We start from the raw sequence: 1,355 nt of genomic DNA, 5'->3' as shown, positions 1-1,355 counted from the left end.
TTACACAGTTTCAGTTCATCCAGCTAGAAACCACCATTAGGCTCTAAATCTGGGTGTAGTTATGGACTCAAGAACATCTTAAGGTTTAAAGGAATAAAATCTCTGCAGGACTTTGGAAAAAAGTAGCTCATGTATTTCTCCTTAGTAGACATTCTTCCCCTGGCTCCCAATTTCTCAGAGAAGAAACTTTTTTGTTAGTCTATAAATCATCATTACAGACTTGTTGTCAGTTGATCAACCACTCAGACCTCTCAGGTCTTTTGGCTCAAATCTAATCTGCAGAATCAGAACCAAACCTGGAGAAGCAGCTTTCTGTTCCTGTACTCCACTAAGTCCCAGCAAACTGTAAAAATGCCGACAAACTAAGTTGCTTAAAATAAAGGTTAAATGTCATGGTTTTGGTTCTGTTCAGGTTTTATCTTTCAGTTTTCGTTGGTCTTATTTCTATTTTTGTGTTCTAGTTATTTTTGATTGTATTTGTGTTCTTAGATATTTCCTGTTTGCTCTCTTGTGTCAGTGTCCTTTTCCCTAGCTCCCTTCTTGCCTCTGTTCACACCTGCTCCCAATCTGCTAATTAGCCTGGTCTAAACTTGTTTTTCCTCATCAGATGGTTATCAATTTTTATAAATTCATATGATGTGAATTTCTGGAATTTTCTTTGGGATTCTGTCTCTCACTGTTAGAATGTGCATATGATTAAAATTGTAGATTGTTACATTCTTTGTAAGTGGGCAAACCTGCAAAATCAGCAAGGGGTCAAATACTTATTTCCTCCACTATAATTTCCCATATTGATGTGTGGGGAAGGGAAGATAAAAAAAAAGGAGCAATGGTGAGTAAAGTTATATTTGTTCAAATGCTCCTAAAAAAGTATTTATAAATGCTTATTTTTTTTATCTTTTTTATTACTTTTCCTTTTCTTGTCGTTTATAGTATTTTACCAGAACATAAAAAAATGTGATGAGCGCATCTTCAGGAGTGAACTTACAGAGCATGTGCACATGACGCATTGATTGCTTTGCCTGGATGGAAAGAAGCCCTGGTTGGTGAAGGTCTCCCCTGGCTGATAGACTGTCCCATTGTGCCTGCAGGTTTTGACAGGCGCCCTCAGTCCTGCTGGGATCCTGGGTTCATCTGAGGATGACACACGGACCGTCACTCTCTTTAGCAGAGGTTGGCGATACAGGGAATTTATTATTCGATACAATACCAGGTAAATGCAGGGTCAGCATTGCTGATATCGATAGGAAACCGATTCTTTTTACATTTAAACTTGATGAATCATGGAACTGTTGACCTTTCTGTGTTTTTGTGTTTATTTATGTTATTGTTACAATTGATTTATAACAATATTA

At 37.3% G+C, this 1,355-nt stretch overlaps 1 protein-coding gene across 2 annotated transcripts in view; it reads right to left on the bottom strand.

Annotated features, from left to right (window-relative positions):
- LOC107093506 (chordin-like protein 2) overlaps nucleotides 1-1,355 on the bottom strand; it is a 17,406-nt gene that overhangs the window by 13,264 nt on the left and 2,787 nt on the right. For both annotated transcript variants that reach the window (XM_015388610.1, XM_015388609.1), the window contains exon 4: nucleotides 989-1,134. In XM_015388610.1, coding sequence (XP_015244096.1) covers nucleotides 989-1,134 — 146 coding nt within the window. The remainder of the gene's footprint in view (nucleotides 1-988; nucleotides 1,135-1,355) is intronic.

This window comes from Cyprinodon variegatus, unplaced genomic scaffold, assembly GCF_000732505.1.
Source record: "Cyprinodon variegatus isolate N-32 unplaced genomic scaffold, C_variegatus-1.0 Scaffold429, whole genome shotgun sequence".
Lineage (NCBI taxonomy): Eukaryota > Metazoa > Chordata > Actinopteri > Cyprinodontiformes > Cyprinodontidae > Cyprinodon > Cyprinodon variegatus.
This window is presented reverse-complemented; position numbering and strand designations above follow the sequence as displayed.